The sequence below is a fragment of the Ranitomeya imitator genome, chromosome 10, assembly GCF_032444005.1.
Source record: "Ranitomeya imitator isolate aRanImi1 chromosome 10, aRanImi1.pri, whole genome shotgun sequence".
Taxonomy (NCBI): Eukaryota; Metazoa; Chordata; class Amphibia; order Anura; family Dendrobatidae; genus Ranitomeya; species Ranitomeya imitator.
The window spans coordinates 100,530,875-100,558,286 of NC_091291.1; the positions used below are offsets into that span (position 1 = coordinate 100,530,875).

Sequence of the window (27,412 nt, forward strand, 5' to 3'; positions counted from 1 at the left end):
GCTGCAGTTAAACCGTTCCAGTGAAGTGGATGGGATTTCTTGAAAACTCATGACCATTGTATGTTTAACTCCTTGTCTCCGCAACCAATGTTTTTTTACGGCTACGTTTTTCCAAGCAGAATTAAAGCTTTTATGCATTAAAAAACGCTTGAAGAAAATGCCGCTTCATAGCCAAAGTAAAAAGGAAAATGCATCAAAAACACAATAAAAAGAGCTATTACCAAACTGTAGCAGGAATCTTTCCCGAATAACCCCCAAAAAATTGCATGAAAAAGGGAAAACTAACAAATCCACCATGTCTTTCCACCAATAAACTTTAGGGTAATTGGTGTAAAGGCATTGAATCACCGTAGCCGCAACATAATCCTATATGCAGGATGTGTATTCTGAATTGAGGATCATGCAGGTGTTCGTGAACCTTGGTATCTAGCATGGACCGCAATACATGGACTGCCCGCGGTTCTCCCAACTGTAACTCGACAGCCTTATACATTCCTATGAGGCGGTCAGGTTCGTGTCGGGAGACCCACGAACAGTCCATGTATTGCGGTCCGTACTTCGACCAAGTGAGGCTGTTGTGTTTGGGACAGGAGACTCACAGACCATCCATGTATTGCAAGCCATGATTGGACCAAGTGAGGCTTTTGCATTTGGGACAGGAGACCCACGAACAGTCCATGTATTGCGGTTCGTGCTTAGACCAAGTGAGGCTGTTGCGTTTGGGACTGGAGACCCACGAACAGTCCATGTATTGCAGTTTGTTCTTCAACCAAGTGAGGGTGTTGCGTTTGGGACAGGAGACCCATGAACAGTCCATGTATTGCTGTCCGGGCTTCGAGCAAGTGAGGCTGTTGCGTTTGGGACAGGAAACCCACGGACCATCCATGATTGGACCAAGTGAGGCTGTTGCGTTTGGGACAGGAGACCCATGAACAGTCCATGTATTGCTGTCCGGGCTTCGAGCAAGTGAGGCTGTTGCATTTGGGACAGGAGACCCACGGACCATCCATGATTGGACCAAGTGAGGCTGTTGCGTTTGGGACAGGAGACCCATGAACAGTCCATGTATTGCTGTCCGGGCTTCGAGCAAGTGAGGCTGTTGCATTTGGGACAGGAGACCCACGGACCATCCATGATTGGACCAAGTGAGGCTGTTGCGTTTGGGACACGAGACCCATGAACAGTCCATGTATTGCAAACCGTGATTGGACCAAGTGAGGCTGTTGCGTTTGGGACACGAGACCCATGGACAGTCCATGTATTGCAAACCGTGATTGGACCAAGTGAGGCAGTTGCGTTTGGGACAGGAGACCCACAGACCATCCATGTATTGCAATCCGTGATTGGACTGAGTTATATCAACTTCTACATGAGCCCTTAAGGTATGAAGGGCTGCTCCCAGCTTAAAAATCCTACAGGGTATGCTATAAATGTGTTAAGTGGGACCCACCTCTATCGGGGGACCTCCACCTGCCTGTTGTAGGAGGTAGACTACAATAAGAGGTGGAAGTCTGAGGGTTACGATTGTTTCCATAGCTCGTGTAGACAACAATGAAGGGAGTCACATATGGCACTGAGAGTGTTGTAGATCTAGCACCTCAAACCCTATTATCTTCCATCAATTTCTCCATGTGATACTAGTAGATTGAAGGGTTGCCAGCACCTTGGCTTTGGGAAATATTTTTCCATGGATACCACAAATAACCTATTAGATCTCATTGATGATCTGTCCGGTGTGTGATCCAAACAGCAAAGATTATGATGTAACTGTAAGTGTACGTGACGTGCCCTGTAATAATGGAGGGTGGCACTCCAGATCATGTCCTCGGGTGGGTGTAGAGTACACCAGGCTGACACTGATGATGGAAAGCTTACTATGGTCTACAAGAAAGCCTGGCATAGTCATATCTGTTGTGAATTCTGTGGCAGAGCTCCCTCCTGTGGTCACAAGTGGTACTTCGGCTGATTCTCTCTGTGAGCTTCCGTTGGTGGAGGAGAGTGGTACTGCGGCTTCTGAGTTTCCTTCCTCAGGTGATGTGGTGAAGTCGTTAGGTGCTGCTCTATTTAACTCCACCTAGTGCTTTGATCCTGGCCTCCAGTCAATGTTCTAGTATTGGACCTGTTTCCTCCTGGATCGTTCCTGTGGCCTGCTGCTCTGCATAGCTAAGTTCTGCTTTTGCTATTTTGTTTGCTGTTTTTTCTGTCCAGCTTGCTTGTTTGTTTTTTTCTTGCTTGCTGGAAGCTCTGGGACGCAGAGGGTGTACCTCCGTGCCGTTAGTTCGGTACGGTGGGCCTATTTGCCCCCTTTGCGTGGTTTTTTGTAGGGTTTTGTGTTGACCGCAAAGTTACCTTTCCTATCCTCGCTCTGTTCAGAAAGTCGGGCCTCACTTTGCTAAATCTATTTCATCTCTACGTTTGTCTTTTCATCTTAACTCACAGTCATTATATGTGGGGGCTGCCTTTTCCTTTGGGGTATTTCTCTGAGGCAAGGTAGGCTTATTTTCTATCTTCAGGCTAGCTAGTTTCTCAGGCTGTGCCGAGTTGCATAGGGAGCGTTAGGCGCAATCCACGGCTGCCTCTAGTGTGGTTGGAGAGGATTGGGGATTGCGGTCAGCAGAGTTCCCACGTCTCAGAGCTCGTTCTATGTTTTTGGGTTATTGTCAGGTCACTGTATGTGCTCTGACTTCTATGTCCATTGTGGTACTGAATTACCTTATCATAACACATATCCCATCCATCCACCACATTACAAACCACTTATAAAACCTATTCTTGGTTCCACGTAAAATTGCTGCCACTTTATAGTTGACAGAAAGCGTCTGTTGTCGCGGATTGTTATAGTTTACAGACTGCGCTAATTACTACATCATTATGAATAGTAGAGCTGTTTTGTTAAATTCTTTTCAAAAAACCCTTCAGATACTGTTTTTGTTGCCTCCCCAAAGACTCCCATTCACATAGCGCCCAACAGGTAGCGGCGTCGTCGTTCTAAAGTCGTTGTGTAATGCCGGCGCTTAATAATGTGTATTAAGCTCCGTAATCACCGCTCCGGCGAGTCGACGAGTACAAAGAGTCCTGCCTGGAGACTCATTATTCTCTTATAAAGCACCATCTTGTTAGGATTGTTTTAATGATATGAAGTTTTCATTCTGGCTTTCAAAGGGGAAAGTTAGAGTTCTGCAGGGGTTATAAAGTTAGTTAGGATGTAAATACATGGCGACGTTTCCGCACATAGACGGCTGATCAAAGAAGCGTACAAGGTAGCAGAGGGAAGGCAGACGAAAGAGGATGAATGAAAAGGCATGCATCCTCCAAAGGAAAGCTGCAGTTTGCAACTACCACGTACATTAGGGAATTGCGCTACTAGCAGTTTCCCAGTGTGCATGTGACAATGACATTTTTAGGGCAATTTATATATGTCTTTTGCCTGCAGAAGTAGATTTTATCTAAAGACTATAGACGCGTTTGACATGGTATTTTTTTTCCATATGTTAGAGGTTACCTTTAATTAATAACATTGTATTGTTTCAGTCTGCAGTCTTCACTCCTTCATTAATTTTCGGAACCTCTTATACGCACTTTGCAGCTTGATCCAAGTTTCCGATTTTTCTCCTATGGGAGTGACCCTCCCAGTAATATAGGCTGGATATGAGATTTGTGTGTATCCAGTGTTCTGCTGTTGGCTCAGCTTCTACCCTGAGCCGACTTCCTCTTCATATTCTTTCCTCCTTTTCTACAGCCCGTTTTCTTTGCCCTGTTATAGTCTGTAAATGGGTTACCTCCTCTTCACACAGATCTGTGCACAGATGTATATCGTTTTTGAAGAGCGCTTGGCTAGATAACGGGCTTACTGACACTCTTAAGCGGCCAAGAGTTGGAACATTTTTAATGAAGACTATTTAGAAAGTTGCCACATTTTGGAAACAAATGAACAGTAAAAAGAAATTCTATTTGACCAGTGTATGAAACGAGGCTCACATTTTTATCATAATGTCCAAAATATGGGCAGATTATTTTCTTTATACACCTTTTATATTGGCTTGAGGTTTTTTTCTTTTCTGATAAACCGATCCAAATTTCTTTTATAGACCTTGATGTTATCAGAAACATGGCTGCTACTGTTGCCGCTGGTGGAACTCCCTGCATTCCCATGTCTCAAGTTTAGGTGCTCCCTCTAGTGGTGGCGGCTGGTAGCCAGGATTTTATCTTTTTGTGCACACATTGCAGATTTGACACGTTTGCGCAAATTTGTCACAAAACCTGAAGGGTTTCCTGATGCCAGCAAAATGAGTGAGAAGCGTTTTTGCTACAGATTTCACCCATACTAATGAATGGGGAAAAATCTGCAGCAAGAAACGCTGCAAAAAACGCACCTGTTTTTCCTGCCAAGAAATGCATAAACTTCTGCACCAAATACTTAACCCTTAAAGCACAGTTATAAAAGATCCTTGAGTGTGCTTAAAATAATAAGTTTACTTATAAACTTCTATTATTGAAGGTGCACCTTTCTGAAGAAATCTGCCAGTCCGGGGCAGCTCCACTTACTGTCTTATGTCAAGCAAAAGCCGGGTTTGCAGTGCTCTCATCAGCTCAACAGAGAAGGGGGCTGGCTAGGACTGGATCAGATTTCCTCTCCTCAGATTGGGACATTTTGGGTAATTGAAGTAGATTAGTAAATTGGAGTAATTAGCACCAGTTTTTTGGGTGCACTGCGGACTGTTCGCTGCAATGAGCAAGCAGAGATTTTGCGCCATTTTTAGGAATTTCGTGTTAAAGATGAAATCTACATGTTTTGGAAACAATGCCCACTTACTTTTGTTACTTTGTAGATTTTTCCTTTATGAGAAAAGTTGCATATTTTTTGTGCAAATGTTGGCATGCAGATTATTTCTCCTTCAGTTTCCACTACTTAAATGTGAGCCGAAGGACTAAAGTGCGGTATAAATGGGTTATTTTCTTGATAGCGAGTGTTATTTATTTTTGTCTTACAATGAAAAAGTCTTCAACTGTTTGAAGTTACGTCAATAATTACAAAAGCCCGCTATCCTTTGTCTAATGTCCTTGTTCTAGAAAACATTGGAGGGCTGAGAACCCACACCACGCTGATGAAAACCTTTCAGATTGGAGGACTGAGAACCCACACCATGCTGATGAAAACCTTTTAGGGTTTTTTTAGGCAGCTATTTTTTTTTTTTTAAGACCACCCTGTACAGAAGGTCCAAATCATAGGAAATAAGACGTGGAGGTCACGTCGGGTTCTTTTAGAAGGCCTCTGGTTGTTTTCAGGCCCTGCTACATTACATATTCTTGAACTATCCATATTTTATGCATTGTCTGTATTATCAGCCTGTGCAAATATAGATTACGCAGCAGCGGCGGCCGGGGAAATCCAGAAGTGCAGGCAAAACGTAGAACAAGTGTTTACTTCATCTTAAGAGTCTGGTTTTCTCTACAGACACACTTCAATACGTCTCTGTAAGTTTTGATGAGAACTACGGCTGCCAGACATTTTCACCTTGCGGTGAGCCCTTCAGGACGTCTCCTAAATTTGTAAATCATGTTACAGTTTGATGCCTTGAATTGAAAAGTACCACCATCTTTTTCTCATTTTTTTTCCCCCCTTCTTCTCTCCAGTATATCACCAAAACTGTCACGGATAACGTAATTTAGAGTTATTAATTCTCCCTTGTAAAGGTTAAACTCTTTCGATTCTGTACAACAAATCTTGGCCTGTTACCGCTCAGCCCTTGCCCACCTTCTGGCGGGATCACTCAGTGTGAGCCTAAATCCAGCCCATGTAATAAGGAAAGTCGAATAGAAGTTAATTCAAGTCACCACTGCCATTAACTGTTAAGATTTGCAATAAAAAATAATCACTGTATCTTTAAAAGAGTGGAGAGTGATATGCTGTGTAAGGAGACTTATAGGCAATTAAATATAGAAACTTTTAGGTTTGCTCCTTCCAATAGGTAGCACTAGACTCCGTGTCTTATTCCAACTCTGAAGGGGCAATCTGCATATTTAATTTATTATAGGAGCATTACATGGCCTATAAGTCTCCTTCCACTGGCATGTCAATCTTCACAAGGAGAGACGTTACACCCTATAGATAACTGCTGAGTAAAAAAAAGTTGAAAGTTGCAGCTATATTTTTTTTACTTTATTGCTACAGATTGTTGACCGGAATGGTTCAGGAGACAGTACTATCTGTGCCGACATCATTAACTAGGAGATAGTACTAGCTATATATGATCTACAGGCAGTATATGTGAACTCCAGCATTCACAATCTGTACGTAAATCATCATTTACATTGATGGGAAGACAGGATTTTGGTATTTCCGTCATTTCCAGGGGGAAGACAAAATAAAAAAGTAGCACTATCTGTGCTTACATCATTTACAAGGAAATAGTAATAGCTATACGTGATTCACAGACAGTATGTTTGTGAACCACAGCACTCATGATGAGTTTGAAAGTTTTATTCCATGGTATTAAAAACATTCATTGTGCTATAAAAAAAAATCTAGGAAGACACTAAGAACAAACAAAATAGTATTTTTTCACAGCTTTGCCTCCACTTCACATTCCGTCAGTAAACACTCAAGTGTCAAAGAAATAATAAAATGGGAATAATAAAATTTCCCTTATTTTCCAACCAACCAATCCCTACATCAGCAAAAAAAAGAGAATTTTACAATGACCTAAAAAGAAAGCCCCCATATCACAGAAAAAGGACGCAAATATTACTTAAATATTCGAACATTTTACAGCTCTTTAAACCGTAAATTGCCATGTGTTGTTAAATCAGGTTTTTGTGTTAAATGTTTTGTTTCTCCTATCTCTGTCTGTGTTAAAAATGAAAAATATAAATGTTGCAGTTTTTACACCGGCCACTGGGGTTATTTTTTAGACTCTACGGTAACTTTCTTTTGTTTCAGTCAATGCACACGTACATTAGCAGCAGTGATCAGATTCAGATCCTGTATTTTGTATTGAAGCATCTAATGAGCGTGTGCGAAGTTCATTGTTAAGCTGTGATATCACCTACTGTGATTGTCAACTGTATATAGAGGCGATGGCTCACACTGTAATCCTGCCTCTGCTGATAAGAAAACTCTGGTAAACCGTTTCTGAAAGGACAGGAAATATTTGTCTGAAAAAAGAACTCCAGTGGCTAGTGTGAAAATTGCAAGATTACTAATTTTAATTTTTAAAAAAAATAAAGATCGTGATATGAAAAAAAAAATCCATTTTTTTTAAGCACATGCAACAACGTAGAACTTCTCTATAAGTTCCAAAATGACTAACCAGACAGCAGCACAGTGATATATATATAAATTTTTTTTTTTTTTTTTAAAGAAAACATGCTCCAAATGTATTATTGTATGATATTCCGGGTACAAACAGTGGTCAGGGCTTCTATTAGTTAAGGCTTCATGGGGCTACATGTACTCTGCAATATTGGTCACAATGGCTGATCATTGGAAGGTTGTCTGGTGGTCTGGCGCAGGACATCTCGAGAGGACGCAGCACTTCAGGTCTGACTCTCTTCTCTTGGAAAATGTTGATGCGCCTGAGCTAAATCCTGTGGTCAGAGACATTTTTTACAGATTTTATGTTACTTGCAGAGAGATTTTTATTATTATTCCTTATCTGAAATTAACCATATTACAAAAGAGCATTGTATTAAACCCTTACATTTCATTACACGTCCCGCGTCCGCTCTGATTCTAAGCCTCTTAATTGACTGCAATAACAACGATGATGAAGACCTTTTATATTCTGTAATTAGAAGAGTGCTGTCTAGATGTCCGCTCCGCACTGGCACCGAGCAGCTCCACGACCCTGCTCACCCCATGAAAGTGGCATCGCTGCCACAGTAAAAAAAAATCATAATCGGGCAGTGGTGGAGGGGGGGGGGGGGGGGGGATGTAAGGAGCAGACTGGAGGGATATTCCTGCAACTGCTCATCATACAAATCGCACCATATTTCCATCACATCCATACGGATGCCCTTATCTTGCAGGTACGGATCAGTGGAGGACGTGGACCCCTTTTTGAAGATTTTCAGTGACCATACTTTTATAATATATATTTTATAACATATATGTGTCATATGATGACAAAGGAAATGTGTGTGTGTGTGTGTGTATAATAGAGATATATATATATATAGAGAGAGAGAGAGATAATTTTTTTATATATATATATATATATATATATATATATATATATATATATATATATATATACATATATATACATATATAGTTTGTATATACGGTGTATGTATGTATATATATATATATATATATATATGTATGTATGTATATATATATATATATATATATATATATATATATATATATATATACACACACATGAAACATATATACACACATGCATATATACACATAAGGGAAGTGATTGGTTTGATTTTCCCTTTTTGAGATTTTAGGATATGCTGGATTTACAGTGGCATGTAAAAGTTTGGGCGCCCCCTGGTCAAAATTACTGTCATTATGAACAGTTCAGCAAGTTGAAGATGGAATGATCTCTAAAAGGCCTAAAGTTAAAAGCCTACAAATTTACTTTGTATTTTAGATTAAAAAATATTTATATTTTCATCTTTTACATTTTAAAAATTACAAGAAGGAAAATGGGCCGATGCAAAAGTTTGGGCACCCGTGAATATTTGTGTAGTCTGATAACTTTGACCAAGGTTTCAGACCTTAGTGAGCCTGTTAGGGTATCTTTCCACGTTCAGGAAACGCTGCGTTTTTGACGCTGCGTTTTTCCGCAGCGTCAAAAACGCAGCGTCCAGATGTTACAGCACAGTGGAGGGGATTGAATGAAATCCCGTCTCCACTATGCGTGGTAACACGCACGCGGCGGCCCTGCGACTCCGGACATGCTGCGCGTCTTTTCAGATCGCAGCATGTCCGTATATCTTGCGGCGACGCTGCGTCGCCGCAAGATATAGCACAGGGCCCTATGGGATGGGTGCAATGATGCCGGATGTGTGCTATGAACACATCCGGCATCATCGCGTCCCAGAAGGGGGCGGGGCTTACCGCAGAGCGGCAAAGCCGCTCCGACGATACCGCCGGCCATCCTGATCGTGGACACATACCCTTTGGGTTCTGGCTTGTTCACTATCTTCATTAGGAAAGGCCAGGTGATGCAAATTTCCCAGCTTCTAAAAAATCCTCTAACCTTGTGCCAAAAAGTAGGAGGATTCAGACGTCTGCAGTCAAAGAGTGCCTGCAGACTTTATCAATTTAGACCGAACAACCCCTTTAAGGAAGGTTTCATTCACCATATTGTTTGTATTTTCCAGTTTGTGTTGGTCCGTTTTATGGTCACAATTCCCATCCCAACCAAAAGTCTCATGACCTGAAATAACAGGATCATATATGTCTATAATACGGATAGCTCAGACAGGGACGTAATAAAATGCTTAAGAATATACATCTGCAATACAGTTGTATGATCGGGAGCTTCTGCGTTTGAACGTTGGATGAAATAAGAAGCTTAGCATCATTTATTTTGTGATTTTAGCACTACATTTTTTTTGTTCCCCTCTTTTGCATGATCCCTTTACTCTGAGATCAGCATGACGTAGGGGCAGAGAACCTGATTCCAGTGATGTGCCATTTACTAAGTTGTGTGTTGCTGTTTCAATACAAACCGTGTTTTATCAGCAGGAGATTATCACTGCAGGACTAGGTATCTCGTGCTTCCTAGTCCAGCCACGCCCCCAGCACTGATTGACAGCGCCCTGTCACTACACAGTGTACACAGAAAGCTGCCAATCACTGGTGTATTGACAAAAAATATATATTAATATATATACCCCATAAAATTGAAAAATATCAGTCCCTTTTTTATATTTGTGATTCCAGTCTTGTCTAGTGTAAGGGTATGTGCTTATTAAGATGTCTTTAAAACTCCAGCTTACCCGCCAAGTTTTTCAACCAGAAGATTCCTCAGGAAACTCTGGCATTTTCTTTTTCCCTGACTGGTCTTTTGTGTTATCTTTTTGGACATTTCCTGAGCGTTTTTCTAACTGTTTTGGCCAGTAGCGTTTTTATCCCCCCGAAGGAATAATGAGGAAATTGGCCGAATTTTTTTTTTTTTTTTTTAAGCTAAAATGGTGGCAAAACTGTCGGAAGAATTAACCTGTGTCTTCTTTTAGCCCCAAAAACTGTTTGCACTCAGAGCTTTTTTTTTTGCTGAGTTTTTGACACAGAAACTTAGCGGAAACTCTAAAAAAAAAAAAAGTTTTGAGATTTAAAAAGTTTCTGCTCCAAAAACTTCTCGAAAAATTACGTATGCGTATAGCATAAAATTTAAAAAAAAAAAAAAAAAGCGTCTACTCTTTCTTTTATGCCACCCCTGTCTATGGACTGTGTTCGGTACTGCAGTTATTCTCCAATAATTTAGCCTGCAGTACCAGACACAGCCTATGAACTGGTGGGGCGCTGTTTCAGGTATAAAAAATAAAATGCATCTAAACCTGGCCAGTAGATATATGAATCAATGGTACTTAAGCCTAACTAAACCTCATAATAAGGGTAATTAGATGTCTTTTAAAAAGGAGATAAAACCCATTTTACCAGGTGTTAAACGAATGGTAATAAATGCGCGAATCCGTCATATCTGTTTTCCGCTCCTATATGTAATAAATTGTGTCCCAGCATTAGTAAACCTGGAGTCTATAAAATTGATTTAAGCTAACTGAATAAGTTAGCGGATTATCTATAATTTGACTCTGAACTAGGCCTTTATTTTATTGGTCTTGGAGAGATAACATTGGAAATGAAATACCAGCCGAGTGATAAATCTGAGCGCCGCTGATTTTCAGAAATTGTCCTTCTAAAAATAGGATCCTCTTTCTGTCGCTGGATTTGGCAGGAAAAGATGAGGGAAATGGGCCAAGTACGAACCGTTTGCTATATCGGTTAGATATAATCTGCTTAATGTACAGTTTGAGATTTGTAGTGTCTATTGCAGGCATTTTTCTATCACACTCATTAGTGTCTCCTAAAGATAAGGAGATTTAGACAAAAGGCTCTCGGCTCAGGATTTTTTTCTTTTTTTTGCATTAATTACCTGCACTATTGTCTTTTATTATTTCGTCCTTTGCAAAAAAAAGTTTCAGGTGGACCCTGGAGCGGAGAGGTCATCGCTTTTCTAAGTAGCTTCATCTGTGAAAGGTTGGCGAGTCTACCCCGAGAGCCATCTTTGCATTGTCAGGTCTACGGGGCATTCATCTGGGCTTTGGCTCGCCTGTGTGGATGATACAGAGCTTAAAAAAAATGTTGTGGCTTTTTAGACTTTTATTTGGGTTTGCTAACGGGTCATAATGTGGTTAAAAAAATAAATAAAAATTCCTGGGGCGTGGCTTGCACGGGCTAGGGAGCAGACCTGTGTCTGGGTAGCTCCTGCTAAATCCCGTATAATTAGCTACTAATAGCCTACTTCTTGGGGACGTAACACCACCTAAACCTGTCTAAAGCTACCAGGAACAGGACAGAACGCTTGCAGAGCTACTTTAATAATGGTATACACAGCAAAAGGACACCTAAGCTCCAGCCGCGGCCTTGCTGCAGGCCCGCATACTCAGAGGCCCAGAAAACCTCATCCAACTAAGCCCTCAGGCTTCAGCCCGGACTCAGACAATGGAGGACCACCGGAGAAGCCCGCCGTAGCACCCGCACTGAAATCTGCGGCTTATGTGGCTGCCGCTGCTCGGACCGGAGCCGGAGCTACCTCCGTTCATAGGCCTGAAGCCGCGGCCTTTCCTAAGCCGTCGGAGCCGAGGTACGGAGGAGAAGCCTTAACCCCGCCCACGACTCCGCCTACAATGCATACCAAAACAGCGGCCGAAGACAGAAAACATAGCAGCGCTGCAGCGAAAACGCTGGGGAGAGATACAACAGGGTCGACTCCCGCCCGGAGACACTCAGGACCAAGTACCCAGCTTTCCCGGGCAGGCACAGCATCGGGGAACTTACCGGGAGCCGCGACACTGCATGCACCGGCGGGGACGAGAGGTAAGAGTGACGCCGCGGCCCCGCCCATAACCCCGCCTACCTCGCGCGGCGACCCAGTTCCAGAGGCACGGAGCTCCAAGACGGCAAAGGTCCCTCCACCTGCGATCGCTGCCCTGAAGTCCCCGAAACCCCTGGCCGCAACCACTCAGTCTGGAGCAGCCGCCGGGAAGGGACACAGAGCCGCGGCTCCATCTGTACAGGCGGGACCGAAACTCAGAGGGATCGCCGAGGCTCCGCCCATCACTCCGCCCACGGCCTGCCGCGAAATCACACCGGGAACCAAGGACAGGGTCTCGGCTGCAAGAAGCACATCAGCCCGGTCCGCAGCACTCGGCGGCACAGATTCCTTAATCACACATTTGCCGGCGGGGACTGAGAAAGGGTGCAGAGGGGCACAGGGGAGATCACTCGAACGGGGAAGAGAGAGACAGGATGAGACCCCACCCCCAACTCCGCCCACTGACCGCAGCTGCCCAGCTTCTAACAGCACTAAAAATCAAGCAGCACTAAGATACGATGCCCCTTCATTCACTCCGCAGACCAGACCCCACTTAGACCAAGAGAGGAAAGACCCCACACTAAACACACCATGTCCATTAATTGGCTCAGCGGAGACAACGACAACTAAAGGGCCTCCTTCTAGAAGGGACTTTGATCATGTACTGGAACAACTCCGTGAAGTGATAAGGGATAGTTTGGAGGAACACCGTATTGACATCAAACAACTTTTCTCTTTCAAATCACCCAACACAGAATCAGATGGAATGGAGACAGCGTCTGAATCCTACATAAGAGACGCACTGTCCTCTATAGCAGAGAGCATTGGCTCCTCCTCATCGGCTCCTTCCTCTGGGTCCTCCCAAAGTGATTGCTCATCGCTCATATACGACACATATCCACCCTCCGAATGTTCATCCGACACCAGAGAAAGGATCTTCCATCCAGGAGCCTAGATCTTACACACTCGGCCAGCTTGAGGACCCCTTCTATACTGGAAACCAAAATGGCTACTCTTCAAAAAGACTTAGACACCCTAAAAAGTAATGAAAACACAAAAAAGCACAGTAAAACCAAAGACACACTGTTGCAAGAAAATCACAGTGGACAGCAAGTGCTAGTAAAAAGATGGAAAAAACAGGGTATTTGGTTGATACGTTTTTTGCAAAAAATGTATATTAAGCCGCTCTACCAAACGTCAAGGTATACCCATATCAGAGCAGTCCTAACTAATTTATGTAATCCCTATCTGATGTATTTAAAACCTGGTCATATGTACAATACCTGTATGAGCAGGATTCAGAAAAGGAATGTCCATGTGGACACGCTGGACAGAACGGCTCTACGGGCTTGTTCACTGTGCGCGCAGCTCATGTGTTCTGGTTTCATATAATTGTTTTCTTGTGTCCACAAGACTGGGGAGGCCTCCACCCCTCTTTTTTGAGCTGTGCGCACAGGAGCCGTTCTGTCCAGCGTGACCACAGAAGGAGAAATAACGTAAAAATAAGAGGAGTTCCTGAATCTATTAAACCGCCACATCTGAAGAACTATATTCTTAAAATGATCCACAAATTCATCCCTGAGGCCAGTGAACCGAACATTATTGAAAAAGCCTTTCGAATCAAAAGACCAGCGTTTCTCCCACAGGGCGTACCAAGGGACATCATCGTCTCCTTCTTCCCAGCTTGGATCAGGAGTAAACTATTCGATCTCCCCTCTGACAAGAACTTCCAGCTCTCCTCATATGGTCAACTATCTTTTTTTAGAGACTTATCTAGAGCCACCCTGAAAAAACGCAAAGACTTTGCACACATTACACAAGAGCTACGGAGGGCACATTTTACATATTCGTGGTCCCCCTCCTCCACTCTTACAATAAAACTTTTGTCGGGTAGCGTCCATGTTACAAACCCTGTGGAAGGCCTGTCCTTTCTTCAGCACTACGGCCTCAACCCTCCGAGTATGTCCAGCCAACGTGTCCTTGAATCCCGTAAAGCATACAATGGTCCTGAATAAAATGTAGTTTTACACTATATACATCTTCTCCTACTTACACCACACCATTATATCCAATAGGTGTATTAGTCCCAATGATTAGCCTTAATCCTGAGCCAAATATTTTTTCCGCCCACATAGCCACAGGATCATCTTTGATGTCCCCTGATATAAGCTACTACACACCATACAAAAAGCAAAATTTACAATAGGCTTTCATGTTCTACTATCTACTAGTTAATCACCACAGTATTAGATACTTACTTAACGATACCTCAAACATCTATGGCTTAACATATGTGTATGCAATGCTTGTTATTTTGCCGTGTTTACTTTACTCCACTGTATGATTGCCTATTTCCCCCCCCCCTTTGTCAGGGGGTGTTTCTTTCCTACCTTCACTCCACCCCATTTTCCCCTCCTCCCCTCCCCCACTTACCTTTACCTGTTAAAGTTAAAATTTAATAAAATATTTTGAAAGCAAAAAAATAAATAAAAGAAAATATTTTAAAAATGCATTGAAAAATAAATGTTAAAAAATGCATTAAAAAATAGAAAGAAAATAAATAATTAAAAAATGCATTGACAAAAAAGAAACTCAATATTTAAAAAATGCATAAAAAAAGAAAATATTCAAAAAATGCATTGAAAAAAAGAAATATTTTAAAAATGAATTGAAAAAAAAGAAAGTAAATAATTAAAAAATGCATTGACAAAAAAGAAACGAAATATTTAAAAAATGCATTAAAAAAGAAAATATTCAAAAAATGCATTGAAAAAAAGAAAAATATTTAAAAAATGCATTGAAAAAAATGTAACAAATGCATTGAAAAAGAAAAGAAAAGAAATATTTAAAAAATGCACTAGAAAAAAGAAAATATTTAAAAAATGCATTGGAAAAAGAGAAAATATTTAAAAAATGCACTTAAAAAAAATAAAAAATGCATTGAAAAAAATAAATAAATAAATAATTAAAAAATGCATTAACCCCTTTCTGCCATTAGACGTACTATTCCGTCCATGTGGGGTGGGCTTTACTTCCCAAGGACGGAATAGTACGTCATAGCCGATCGGCCGCGCTCACGGGGGGAGCGCGGCCGATCGCGGCCGGGTGTCAGCTGCTTATCGCAGCTGACATCCGGCACTATGTGCCAGGAGCGGTCACGGACCGCCCCCGACACATTAACCCCCGGCACACCGCGATCAAACATGATCACGATGTGCCGGCGGTGCAGGGAAGCATCGCGCAGGGAGGGGGCTCCCTGCGGGCTTCCCTGAGACCCCCGCAGCAACGCGATGTGATCGCGTTGCTCCGGGGGTCTCCTACCTCCCTCCCTGCATCAAGTCCCGGATCCAATATGGCCGCGGATCCGGGTCCTGCAGGGAGGGAGGTGGCTTACCAAGTGCCTGCTCAGAGCAGGCACTTGGTAACGCTGCACTGCTCTCAGACAGATCGGTGATCTGTCAGAGTGCTGTGCAAACTGTCAGATCACTGATCTGTGATGTCCCCCCCTGGGACAAAGTAAAAAAGTAAAAAAAAATTTTTTTACAAGTGTGTAAAAAAAAAAAAAAAAAAAAAAAAAAAATCCTAAATAATGAAAAAAAAAAAATATTATTCCCATAAATACATTTCTTTATCTAAATAAAAAAAATAAATAAATAAAAGTACACATATTTAGTATCGCCGCGTCCGTAACGACCCGACCTATAAAACTGGCCCACTAGTTAACCCCTTCAGTAAACACCGTAAGAAAAAAAAAAAAAAAACGAGGCAAAAAACAACGCTTTATTATCATACCGCCGAACAAAAAGTGGAATAACGCGATCAAAATGACAGATATAAATAACCAGGGTACCGCTGAAAGCGTCATCTTGTCCCGCAAAAAATGAGCCGCCATACAGCAACATCAGCAAAAAAATAAAAAAGTTATAGTCCCCAGAATAAAGCGATGCAAAAATAATTATTTTTTCTATAAAATAGTTTTTATCGTATAAAAGCGCCAAAACATAAAAAAATGATATAAATGAGGTGTCGCTGTAATCGTACTGACCCGAAGAATAAAACGGCTTTATCAATTTTACCAAACGCGGAACGGTATAAACGCCTCCCCCAAAAGAAATTCATGAATAGCTGGTTTTTGGTAATTCTGCCTCACAAAAATCGGAATAAAAGGCGATCAAAAAATGTCACGTGCCCGAAAGTGTTACCAATAAAAACGTCAACTCGTCCCGCAAAAAACAAGACCTCACATGACTCTGTGGACTCAAATATGGAAAAATTATAGCTCTCAAAATGTGGTAACGCAAAAAATATTTTTTGCAATAGAAAGCGTCTTTCAGTGAGTGACGGCTGCCAATCATAAAAATCCGCTAAAAAACCTGCTATAAAAGTAAATCAAACCCCCCTTCATTACCCCCTTAGTTAGGGAAAAGTAAAAAAAAATTAAAAAATGTATTTATTTCCATTTTCCCATTAGGGTTAGGGCTAGGGTTAGGGTTAGAGCTAGGGCTAGGGTTAGGGCTAGGGTTAGGGCTAGGGTTAGGGCTAGGGTTAGGGCTAGGGTTAGGGCTAGGGCTAGGGCTATGGTTAGGGCTAGGGTTATGGTTAGGGCTAGGGTTAAGGATACAGTTAGGGTTAAGGCTACAGTTAGGGTTAAGGCTACAGTTAGGGTTAAGGCTACAGTTAGGGTTAAGGCTACAGTTAGGGTTAAGGCTACAGTTAGGGTTAAGGCTACAGTTAGGGTTGGGGCTAAAGTTAGGGTTAGGGTTTGGATTACATTTGCGGTTGGGAATAGGGTTGGGATTAGGGTTAGGGGTGTGTCAGGGTTAGAGGTGTGGTTAGGGTTACCGTTGGAATTAGAGTTAGGGGTGTGTTTGGATTAGGGTTTCAGTTATAATTGGGGGGTTTCCACTGTTTAGACACATCAGGGGCTCTCCAAACGCAACATGGCGTCCGATCTCAATTCCAGCCAATTCTGCGTTGAAAAAGTAAAACAGTGCTCCTTCCCTTCCGAGCTCTCCCGTGTGCCCAAACAGGAGTTTACGCCAATATATGGGGTATCAGCGTACTCAGGACAAATAGGACAACAACTTTTAGGGGCCAAGTTCTCCTGTTACCCTTGGGAAAATACAAAACTGGGGGCTAAAAGATAAGTTTTGTGGGAAAAAAAATATTTTTTTAATTTTCACGGCTCTGCGTTAGAAACTGTAGTGAAACACTTGGGGGCTCAAAGTTCTCACAACACATCTAGATAAGTTCCTTGGGGGGTCTAGTTTCCAATATGGGGTCACTTGTGGGGGGTTTCTATTGTTTAGGTACATTAGGGGCTCTGCAAACGCAATGTGACGCCTGCAGACCATTCCATCTAAGTCTGTATTTCAAATGGCGCTCCTTACCTTCCGAGCCTTCCCATGCGCCCAAACGGTGGTTCCCCCCCACATATGGGGTATCAGCGCACTCAGGACAAATTGCACAACAAATTTTGGGGTCCAATTTCTCCTGTTCCCCTCGGGAAAATACAAAACTGGGGGCTAAAAAATAATATTTGTGGGAAAAAAAATTTGTTTTATTTTTACGGCTCTGCATTATAAACTTCTGTGAAGCTCTTGGTGGGTCAAAGTGCTCACAACACATCTAGATAAGTTCCTTAGGGGGTCTACTTTCCAAAATGGTGTCACTTGTGGGGGGTTTCAATGTTTAGGCACATCAGTGGCTCTTCAAACGCAACATGGCGTCCCATCTCAATTCCTGTCAATTTTGCATTGAAAGGTCAAACGGCACTCCTTCCCTTCCGAGGTCTCCCATGCGCCCAAACAGTGGTTTACCCCCACATATGGGGTATCAGAGTACTCAGGACAAATTGTGCAACAACTTTTTGGTTCCAAATTCTTCTCTTACCATTGGGAAAATAAAAAATTGGGGGCGAAAAGATCATTTTTTTTACAAAAAATATTTATTATTTTTACGGTTCTGCATTATAAACTTCTGTGAAGCACTTGGTGGGTCAAAGTGCTCACCACACCTCTAGATAAGTTCCTTAGGGGGTCTACTTTCCAAAATGGTGTCACTTGTGGGGGGTTTCAATGTTTAGGCACATCAGTGGCTCTCCAAACGCAACATGGTGTCCAATCTCAATTCCAGTCAATTTTGCATTAAAAAGTCAAATGGCGCTCCTTCGCTTCCAAGCTCTGTCATGCGCCCAAACAGTGGTTTACCTCCACTTATGTGGTATCAGCGTACTCAGGACAAATTGTACAACAAGGTTTGGGGTCCATTTTCTCCTGTATCTCTTGGCAAAATAAAACAAATTGGAGCTGAAGTAAATTTTTTGTGAAAAAAAGTAAAATGTTAATTTTTATTTAAACATTCCAAAAATTCCTGTGAAACACCTGAAGGGTTAATAAACTTCTTGAATGTGGTTTTGAGAACCTTGAGGGGTGCAGTTTTTAGAACGTTGTCACACTTGGGTATTTTCTATCATATATCACATCAGTGGCTCTCCAAACGCAACATGGCGTCCCATCTCAATTTCTGTCAATTTTGCATTGAAAAGTCAAACGGCGCTCCTTCCCTTCCGAGCTCTCCCATGCGCCCAAACAGTGGTTTACTGCCACATATGGGGTATCAGCGTACTCAGGACAAATTGGACAACAACTTTTGGGGTCCATTTTCTCCTGTTACCCTTGGTAAAATAAAACAAATTGGAGCTGAAGTAAATTTTTTGTGTAAAAAAGTTAAATGTTCATTTTTATTTAAACATTCCAAAAATTCCTATTAAACACCTGAAGGGTTAATAAACTTCTTGAATGTGGTTTTGAGCACCCTGAGGGGTGCAGTTTTTAGAATGGTGTCACACTTGGGCATTTTCTATCATATAGACCCCTCAAAATGACTTCAAATGAGATGTGGCCCCTAAAATAAAATGGTGTTGTAAAAATGAGAAATTGCTGGTCAACTTTTAACCCTTATAACTCCCTAACAAAAAAAAATTTTGGTTCCAAAATTGTGCTGATGTAAAGTAGACATGTGGGAAATGTTACTTATTAAGTATTTTGTGTGACATATCTCTGTGATTTAATTGCATAAAAATTCAAAGTTGGAAAATTGCAAAATTTTCAAAATTTTCGCCATATTTCCGTTTTTTTCACAAATAATCGCAAGTAATATCAAAGAAATTTTACCACTATCATGAAGTACAATATGTCACGAGAAAACAATGTCAGAATCACCGGGATCCGTTGAAGCGTTCCAGAGTTATAACCTCATAAAGGGACAGTGGTCAGAATTGTAAAAATTGGCCCGGTCCATAACGTGCAAACCACCCTTGGGGGTAAAGGGGTTAAAAAAGAAAATATTCAAAAAATATTTAAAAAAATGCATTTTTAGAAAAAAGAGAAGAAAATAAATATTTTAAAAATGCATTGAAAAAAAAAAAGAAAATAATTAAAAAATGCATTGGCAAAAAAGAAACTAAATATTTAAAAAATGCATTAAAAAAGAAAATATTCAAAAAATGCATTGAAAAAAAGAAAATAAATATTTAAAAAATGCATTGAAAAAAATGTAACAAACGCATTGAAAAAGAAAAAAAAATAAATATTTAAAAAATGCACTGGAAAAAAGAAAATATTTAAAAAATGCATTGGAAAAAGAGAAAATATTTAAAAAATGCACTGAATAAAAATAAAAAAATAAAAAAATGCATTGAAAAAAAAAAAAAATTTTTTAAAAATGCACTGAAAAAAAGAAAGAAAATAAATATTTAAAAAATGCATAAAAAAAAAAGAAAATAAGTTTTAACTCCAAGACGTTTAAGAAAGAGATTAAAAACTTTATTTGTTATCGCAATGGTTCCTGTTTTATAGACTGAAAAGAAGTTTTCTATTTCTCTGTTAGGCCTCATTCAGACGTCAGATTTTTCTTGACATCCCGGAAAAACAGACCAAGTTTCATCAATGATTTTCATCAATGTCAAAAGAGTTTGGCCAGAATTTTATCAGTTTTTTTTTTTTCCTTCACAAATGAGAAGAAAAAAAAAAGTTACTCATATCCATCTGTCAGTGAATAATGGACAGGACATGGATGGCATCTGTCCAGTTTTTTTCACGGACCCATAGACTTTCATTGCCAAGTGTGATCCGATACTTGGATCAATATCTGACATGTTTCCGCAGTTTTGCGCAGAAGCGGAGTGACAACAGCTATGATTGACAAGCTGGCTCTAATCCGGGTAATTCTTAGAATTTCTTGAATGGTCAAGCATTAGCTAAGCTTATGTTCCTCATGCGGGAGTGTCTTGGGCTCAGACTCGGACCGGCCCACAGGGAATCCTCCGGTAGACCCCTATGAGACCGTGCCGATGAGCAGGACTGTTGCACTTGATTAACAATTTGCAGATAAAGGTATCATCTAATTGTTTAGTAAACAAGGTAGCCAAATTAATATTACACAGAAGCAAAAGTCAATCAGGTCATTTGTGCATGTGGCCTAACAGAGGGCTCAAAGAGTCCGTGTTATTGGTGGGCCTATGCCAAACCACTCCGACACTGCTTGTTAACTAGATTTCCAAAAGTAGTTTTTATCATTATTTATTTTATCATCCTCATGTTTCATATAAGTACGGTAATTTTGATGTTTTTTGTAGCTTCTTTTTTTTTGTTTGTTGTGGTTTTGTTTTTTAGTTTAGGAGCCCAGATTTTAAAGTGCATTGTTTTATAAAACTTCTGACATGTCATGTGATTTTAATCTGTATGGGGTCCAGAAATGTAATGTATTATTTATGCGGGTGTTTTGGCTTTGTATTTTCCTGAATTTGTAGAATTAATGTCCAGGGCTTTATGGGCAGCAAATGATTGTAATTTGAGTGTGTGGTACATCCCAAAGCTAGAAGTTACCAGAATAACGCCACAGCGTGCCTTACAATTATACTTCAGTTCTATGTACTAAGTATTATTATTATATTATTATTATTACTATTATTATATCTATTATATGTGTTTGTTTTTTTTTCTCAATTGTTAAGGTGGTGGAGAGGAAGAGGACGGCAGCCGAGATCCGAGAGGAGTTTGAGAGGTTGCAAAGGGAACGGGACGAAAGGCGGCTTCAACAAAGAACAAACCCCAAAGTAAGTTCTGAATATGTTTTTTTTAAGCAAAACCTAAAAAGTATGCAGTAGAGAGATGAGCAAAAAAAAATCAAACTACTCTAGTAGAGCGTCCAATTTGGTCTTTGGTGGCAACTAAACTAAAGAAGTGTTCATGTCTATGATGGCAACTCTCTTCCTGGTATCCTGGGTGCTAGGCCTCTGCGACGTCATGACATTGACGCCTAGTGACCGGGTGTCCCTCCATATCAGGACTTTGCGAGGACCTAATAAGTGGCGGAGGTGAACAGAATAGAATCATAGAATGTTAGAGTTGGATGGGACCTCAAGGGTCATCGATGCTGGTGTAGAGAATGAATGAAGATTGCCATTACTGGCTGCCACGGGGGACCAAACCGGACCCCAGCCCAGAGTAGCTTAAATGCATTATTACTAGTGATGAGCGATCGTGCTCTGATGAGGTGTTATCCGAGCATGCTCGTGAGCTAACAGAGTATCTTCGGCCTGCTCGAATACTATGTTCGAGTCCCCGCGGCTGCATGTCTCGCTGCTGTTTGACAACCACAACACATGCAAGGATAGCCTAACAAACACGCAATCCCTGCATGTGTTGCGGTTATTGAACAGTCGCGAGACATGCAGCCGCGGTGACTCGAACAGGCCGAAAATACTGTTAGCTCATGAGCATACTCTGATAACACCTTATCAGAGCACTCTCGCTCATCGCTAATTATCACGTCTCTGTTATGTCGGTCACCTTCAAGTCCAGGCCAATATGGGTCTACGAGAAATAGAGTATGGTGGGACCTACGTCTCCCTGCTCTGTCACCTGTGGATGACTATCCATCCTGTGCACAATTATAACTCTCAGTACGTCTTGTTAGCTTGCACCTCTAATTAGGAAAGATAACGATGTATTGTAAAATGAATCCTCACCAAACTTTAGACCAATTTTAAAAAATCAAAAGCACTGTACCAGGAGTCCCAGATAAGACTCATGGCGTCCATGGAAGATCCAAGGTCTAATTAGAATATACTTAGATTTTATGCATCTATTACATAAGACTTATTATTATTAATATCTCAAACAAAAGGGTTAAATAAAAATTGTCGGCCACCCTCTGCACTCATGGAGGAGCACAATTCCGGAATGTATTGGAATTCTCCCCCTGGAAGTGTCAGGATCAGAGCCAGAGTGGTATACTGCTTCTTCCCTCGCTGGCAGGGGCTTTAATAAATAACACTATGTAAGTTTTCACATGCCACATTTTTACTATTACTGTCTCTTTAATTTATTTCATCCGGTATCACATTTTACGACGGCGCTCATAGCTTCTCCCAGCTAAATATTCTTTATCGTTTAGTCGTATCTGTCACCGCACTGTTTTCGTATGGAAAATATGTTGCAATAGCCAATATCAAGAACCCAACAAAGTGGCAGCGGGAGCGTCTTTCCCCAGCAAACGCCATCTGTCTACCTTGGTTCGGAGCCTCACCACGGAGGTTGTGCACTACCTGTTTTATCACAGCGCCACAAATCAAAGAACTGTAGGTTATAACTCAGCAACTGTCTGATCTGCAGCTAATTATACCCCGTGCGGTGCGCGATGCCGGCAGCTCGCCCAAGATGCTAATTAAGACTCTTCTACAATGACGTCTCGCTGTAAATAGTCATTAATTATTTTTTTATTTTTTATTATATTTTATTATTTTTGTCTTTTTGTACCTTTTATGCTGTTTCGTCACAATCCAGGATTCCATCACTTGGATTGCTAAATGGCGGCCATCACTGCTGCCGCGGTGGGTCTGGGGCCTCGCTATCCTCATCCCGGTAATATATCACACCCCCGCCACTCGCTTTTAGCGATGAACATTTTTTTTTTTTTTTTTTTATAAATCAATCGCAGCTTTTTTAATTTCATCAACAATAAAAGCTGATACTCGAGTCATAAAACTGTAAATTGAAACCTATAGTCATCCGTGTCGCGCATACGATACATTCTACTTCTTAACGAGAAACTGGGGAGATCGTACGCGGAGACGGATGGGCGACGCCGAAGAGCGGCACAATCTGTCTGTGGTTAACCCTTTGCCCGTCCCTTACTTACCAAAGGATTAAAACTTCTGCGGCAGCCAGCAAATCGCAGCCGCTTCCTTCCATAGCGTTGCAGTCGCCTGACCGGTACACGGCAAACCTTTACGTGCCGCTGCTCGTCTCATCAAGAATCCAAGCCTGTTATATCCAGGGTAACCTATTTTCTATAACTTTTTGAAAAAAGACCTAAGGTTAAAGGGGTTGTTAAAGATTAAAAAAAAACCATGGCTGCTTCTTCCTGAATCGAGATGTGTTTGATAATGCTGCTTAGCCCCAGTAAGGTTGAATAGATGCTACTTGCAATGCCATACTCAACCTGCAGACAGGGGTGGCGCTGTTTGAAGAAAAAGTAGCCATTATGTCCTAGTTTTTGGAAAACCATTCTCACAGCTACCTGACAGCACCCTATTGTAGGTCCTGGATCCATTTGAGACATCATAACACTGGTGCGAGGCAGAGAAACCTAGAGCAAGAAACGCCAAATGTTGTATCGGAAGCGATTCCTTAGTAAGCAATTTCTTTTTCATGCTTTTTGGGAGATTTTTTTGCATTCTTTCAACAAGTCTGATCTGTTTATCTGCTCCCCACGGCTTGTCAGCGAGGAAGCGCCTTCCCCTCCAGACAAAAGAGCGGATTTCTCCAAAACTGCTCGCCTCTAGTATCGGTTCTCACCTCTTATAAAAAGAGTCGGATGTAATTTGGGGGATTGCTGTTTAAGGCTCCTTTCACACTAGCATCGGAATCTCCCCGTCGCAATGCGTCGGGGAGAGATTCCGACGCTAGCGTTTGCTGCATTGCACAATGGGTGCAGCGGATGCATTTTTCCGGCGCATCCGCCGCCCCATTGTAAGGTGCGGGGAGGTGGGGGCGGAGTTCCGGCCGCGCATGCGCGGTCGGAAAAAGCGGTCCGTCAGGAGAAAAAAACGTTACATGTAGCGTTTTTTTCTCCCAACGGTCCGCAAAAGCACGACGCATCCGTCGCTCGACAGATGCGACGTGTGGCAATCCGTCGCAAATGCGTCATCAATGCAAGTCTATGGGGAAAAAACGCATCCTGCAAGCACTTTTGCAGGATGCGTTTTTTCTATAAAATGACGCATTGTGACGGATTGCAGAAAACGCTAGTGTGAAAGTAGCCTAAGCTGGTGTTATTGGTGTTATTTCTGCGATGACTGTACTACTATGGCCACAATTTAGTAAGCCAGACATGTCCGGGAAGCTGACAGGTGTTCATTAAGGCAGCGAGGTGCATATTGGGGAGGACCTGCGCCAGGGTTCCAGCAAATTTGTCATAGATTATCACTGTGCCTTGGCTCCGTCACCCTCTCTGTCTCTAAAGTTAAAGTGATTAGTAGTGAGCAGTCACATCATCCAGATCACAGCCGCCAGCCAACGAAAATCGCTTTCTTTTTTTTTTTCTTTTTGAAGGGGTTAAGAGTTAACTCGCCTCTCCCTGCCACTTATTAAATCATCTCCGTGTCGTTGGAACGATTGACATTTTTTTTTCTACCTTCCTCCGAAATGTGTGCACCCATAAAGCCCTCTAGTGGAGATCTGAGAAAATGGCTGGATGTACATGTATGTGCATTTTATCTGTGCCTTTTGCAGCCCTCCCCGGTTTTCCTTCTTCTTTGTCACCCTCTCATTCCCAAAACTCTGTGAGCTGTAAAAAAATAAATAAAAGCCAGGATTGGAATTCGGAGTCGATGTGTCCTGTGATAAAATTAGCCATCTGGGGTGTTTATAGCAATTGCTTATTGGGATTCAGTCACAATGTATCTCCGGGCAGTGCTCGCATTGAATTAGGCAGGGCAGCTGCTATGATTTCATACTAGATTGGAAGTTAGTTGAAAATCTCCAACCTTTTATTGGTTTCAATAAAATGACTTGAGATAAATAAAACATTTCTAACCAGAAATGTTTAGCCATAAACAGATGCACGTTATGGAGCAATTTACAAGGGGAAAAAAAATTGATTTTTGTTTATGGATTTTTTTTTTTTTTATTTTACTTTTTTCTTTGATTAAATGGGGACACCAACTATTTTTTTTTTCTCAGTAAAGGGTGCATTCTCCCACCGTGCAAGCAAATAACGTCAGAGGGTGGAAAGGATTTTTAATGTTGTTTTTATTTAATTTTTTTTCTAAAATCGAAAAAGATTGCCCAAATTACTTGATATTAAAAGTCCCCTCCGTTCTCAAGAACGAAGGGATTTTTAATTTGTAGTGATCACTGTGCTTTGCCAAGTTTCACCCACCACCTCTGTAGTCTATCAGAGGTGGTCGGGCTCTTCGGCGACGAGCGCAGCGCTTACAAGTTCTTTGTTTCAGAGCTTGCAAACATTGCTACGAAATTTGCCAGATCGAAAGTGTGCAGTTTGAGGCAGTGGCTCAGTCATGCTGTGATCTGAACTATCAGTCATCAATCCCCTAGGAAGCTGGTAGGTTTTTTGTTTGTTTGTTTGTTTTTTTTTAACTTAAATGCATGTATTTTGACATAAGCATTATTTTTGCAATTGGGTTTTATTAAAAATGTGTCTTTTATAAGTCCCCCCACCCCCAATAATGGCTGCAGAATGAGTTAACAGAGAATCCATCAGTCAGCTACTTCTGATTAGGAATTTATAACTTTTATCTGTCTTTTTTTTTAAGCTGCTTTCTATTGATTTATGACAACATGAAAGTTCAGCTCCACTTTGAAGAAAACGTTAAGTTACAAACTGTCCATCAGAACGAGCTCGCTGACGGATTCTCAAAGATCCCATTCTGCAGCCAGCAGTAGACCGTGCAGCACTGAGGGTGTAGAAAGGCAAACATTTTATTGAAGACCAATTGCAAAAATTGCTTCTAGCCTAAAATATATGCATTTAACTTAAAAAAAAAAAAAAAAAATTAAAAAAGGCCTTTTAAGCCGGTTTCACACGTCAGTGGCTCCGTTACGTGAGGTGACAGTTTCCTCACATACCGGAGACACTGACTCACGTAGACACATTAAAATCAATGTGTCTCTGCACATGTCAGCGTGTTTTCACGGACCGTGTGTCCGTTTGGAAAACACGGAGACATGTCACTGTTCGTGGGAGCGCACGGATCACACGGACCCATTAAAGTCAATGGGACCGTCTAAAACAGGTACTGCACACGGATGCTGTCCTTGTGCAGTCCATGTGCCGTGCAGGAGACAGCGCTACAGTAAGCGCTGTCCCCCCAGTTTGTGGTGCTGAAGCCCCATTCATTTTTTCTCTCCAGCAGCGTTCGCTGGAGAGAAGGAATGAAAAATCATTGTTTTGGGGTTTTTTTGTGTTTAAAATAAAGTTCCCGGTAATCTCCCCCCTCCCTCCCCCTGTGCGCCTGCCCGCTGGCATTAAAATACTTACCCGGCTCCCTTGGTCGCTTCCATCCTCTCAGCGTCGCAGCTCTTCCTGTATGAGCGGTCACGTGGTGCTGCTTATTACAGTGATGAATATGTGGCTCCACCTCCAATAGGGGTGGAGCCGCATATTCATCACTGTAATGTGCGGCACCACGTGACCACTCATACAGGAAGAGCTGCGACGCTGAGAGGATGGAAGCGCCGAGGGAGCCGGGTAAGTATTTTAATGCCAGCGGGCGGGCGCACAGGGGGAGGGAGGGGGGAGATTACCAGGAACTTTATTTTAAACACACGCAAAAAAAACCAATGATTTTTCATTCCTTCTCTCCAGCGAACGCTGCTGGGAAGAAGGAATGAATTCTGGATTCAGCACCCAAAGCAGGGGACAGCGCTTAACTCTAGCGCTGTCTCCTGCACGGTGCGTGTGGTACCCAGTCGGCACACGGCTGCCGCACGTGTGCAGCACTGATGTGCCAGGTAAGCACACGGACACGGATAACTCCGGTAACGATTTTTCTGGTACCGGAATTATCTGGACGTGTGGGACAGGCCTTACTTGTAATCCTTGGCAACATTGTTTCTGGCATCATTTACGCCCTTTATGGCCATGTTTACATGCAGCGTTTCTGCTTCTTTTTTTCCTGCAGCCAAAATTGGCATTCTTTGCTGTAAAAATGCTTCGTTTAAAATGCTGCAAAAATACTGATAGTACTGACATGCTGAAGTTCTCAAGGTAGGTAGAGACTCTGGTACGTCAGCTCAGATGTTTGTTGTTTTTTCATCTCCAAT

At 41.8% G+C, this 27,412-nt stretch overlaps 1 protein-coding gene across 2 annotated transcripts in view; it reads left to right on the plus strand.

Moving 5' to 3' along the window:
• Positions 1-27,412, plus strand: part of DNAJC11 (DnaJ heat shock protein family (Hsp40) member C11) — a 176,808-nt gene that overhangs the window by 67,072 nt on the left and 82,324 nt on the right. For both annotated transcript variants that reach the window (XM_069742229.1, XM_069742230.1), the window contains exon 4: positions 21,076-21,177. In XM_069742229.1, the coding sequence (XP_069598330.1) occupies positions 21,076-21,177 (102 nt within the window). The remainder of the gene's footprint in view (positions 1-21,075; positions 21,178-27,412) is intronic.